A 1,478-nucleotide genomic window follows, 5' to 3' on the forward strand; every position below is an offset into this window, starting at 1 on the left:
TTTGCGCTTGCACACCACAGATTTATCTATTTCTACGATGTGCCCAAGTGCACCAATTTGGTAGGAGTTACGCAAAAGATAATAACTTGTAATGTCCCTCATGTACTGATACCATAGAACAACTAGATTTTGAAAGACCGATTCACGCTAGGTAGTCGTAGGATCGACTAGTCACGACTCGCTAGCGCGGAACGGGACCACTTTTCTTGAATAGTACCAGAGGCCAAGAAAAACATTTTTTAACAGAAAAGTATGCTATTTAAAATTCTTATACATACCTATTTTTAAAAAGTCACTGGATAAATGCCAGAAATGACCCCCAGGCTCTCCAATATCTTAAATTAAAAACAATCAGGGGCAGGGAGTAGGATTGAAAAAAAAAATTCAAAAACATCAATACATGGCGAGCGAGAAAGAAACGACAACTAAATCTCCCTTAAATCACTTTTTCCTTACCGAAAAGCTTTGAAAGATACTAACCGAAAGTCCTCTCCCGTTCGTTTGCCTAAGTTACAGCTGAAAAATATCAATGCACGTAGGGACAAAGAACCGAAGCATGTGCTAGTAACAGCCAAATCACCCTTAAATCATTAGAAATATTTTACTCGAAAAGCCCTTTCCCACCGTGCCAAAAAATAGGCCTAAATCGGTCCAGAGAGAAAATTTTGAAATAATCCTTTCTAAGTCGGTGGTGAACAAAATAGTAAGATCCGTCAAGACGGATTAGAGTGCAACTGATGTGGGCATCCTAAACATAAAGTAATGGGTGGCCGCTGTGCGAAAAGGAGACAAAGGCTCCCCCCAGTACAGGCTGTGCAATTTGGACAAGCTGCGAGGAACAATGTTGTCCATGTCAATGCACCGCTTGTCTGCTCTTCTCCATTGATGCCGTATCGGGTTACTGTAAGGCCCCCTACCCCTAACACTCTTAGCATCTAAGAAATAACTATCAGAAAATAATTGTAGTGGCCACGATAAGACCCCTTCGGTAATCTGGATTTAAAAACAAGAGTAACGGATTCCTAGTATGCTAGATAGGAAAACAAACCAATCGCAAATAAAACCGGCAAGAAGACTATGCATAGAAAATGAGGGGCCCTGAAAAGGGCCGTTAGATTAAGCCAAAAATACCATCACCGAAAGCGCTTACTTGGAAGAAGGCTTCTGGGTCTTCTTGGGGAGAAGAACAGCCTGAATATTGGGAAGAACACCACCCTGGGCGATGGTCACTCCAGACAAAAGTTTGTTTAATTCTTCGTCGTTACGGATGGCCAACTGTAAATGACGGGGAATAATTCTGGATTTCTTGTTGTCTCTGGCAGCATTTCCTGCCAATTCCAACACTTCGGCAGCCAAATATTCCATAACAGCAGCCAAGTAGACTGGAGCTCCGGCACCAACACGTTGGGCATAGTTTCCCTTACGCAGAAGACGGTGGATACGACCGACAGGGAACTGAAGTCCAGCACGGGATGAAC

General features: G+C 42.9%; 1 protein-coding gene across 1 annotated transcript; it reads right to left on the reverse strand.

The window, feature by feature from the left end:
* Nucleotides 1–1,060: 1,060 nt before the first annotated feature.
* LOC106868202 (histone H2A) lies at nt 1,061–1,476 on the reverse strand (the record flags this gene model as incomplete). Its single annotated transcript, XM_014913364.2, has 1 exon — nt 1,061–1,476. A coding segment is annotated over one exon (330 nt), but the record flags the coding sequence as incomplete, so codon positions are not given.
* Between the last annotated feature and the right edge of the window lie 2 nt (nt 1,477–1,478).

The sequence above is a fragment of the Octopus bimaculoides genome, chromosome 10 (genome assembly GCF_001194135.2).
Source record: "Octopus bimaculoides isolate UCB-OBI-ISO-001 chromosome 10, ASM119413v2, whole genome shotgun sequence".
Classification (NCBI taxonomy): Eukaryota; Metazoa; Mollusca; class Cephalopoda; order Octopoda; family Octopodidae; genus Octopus; species Octopus bimaculoides.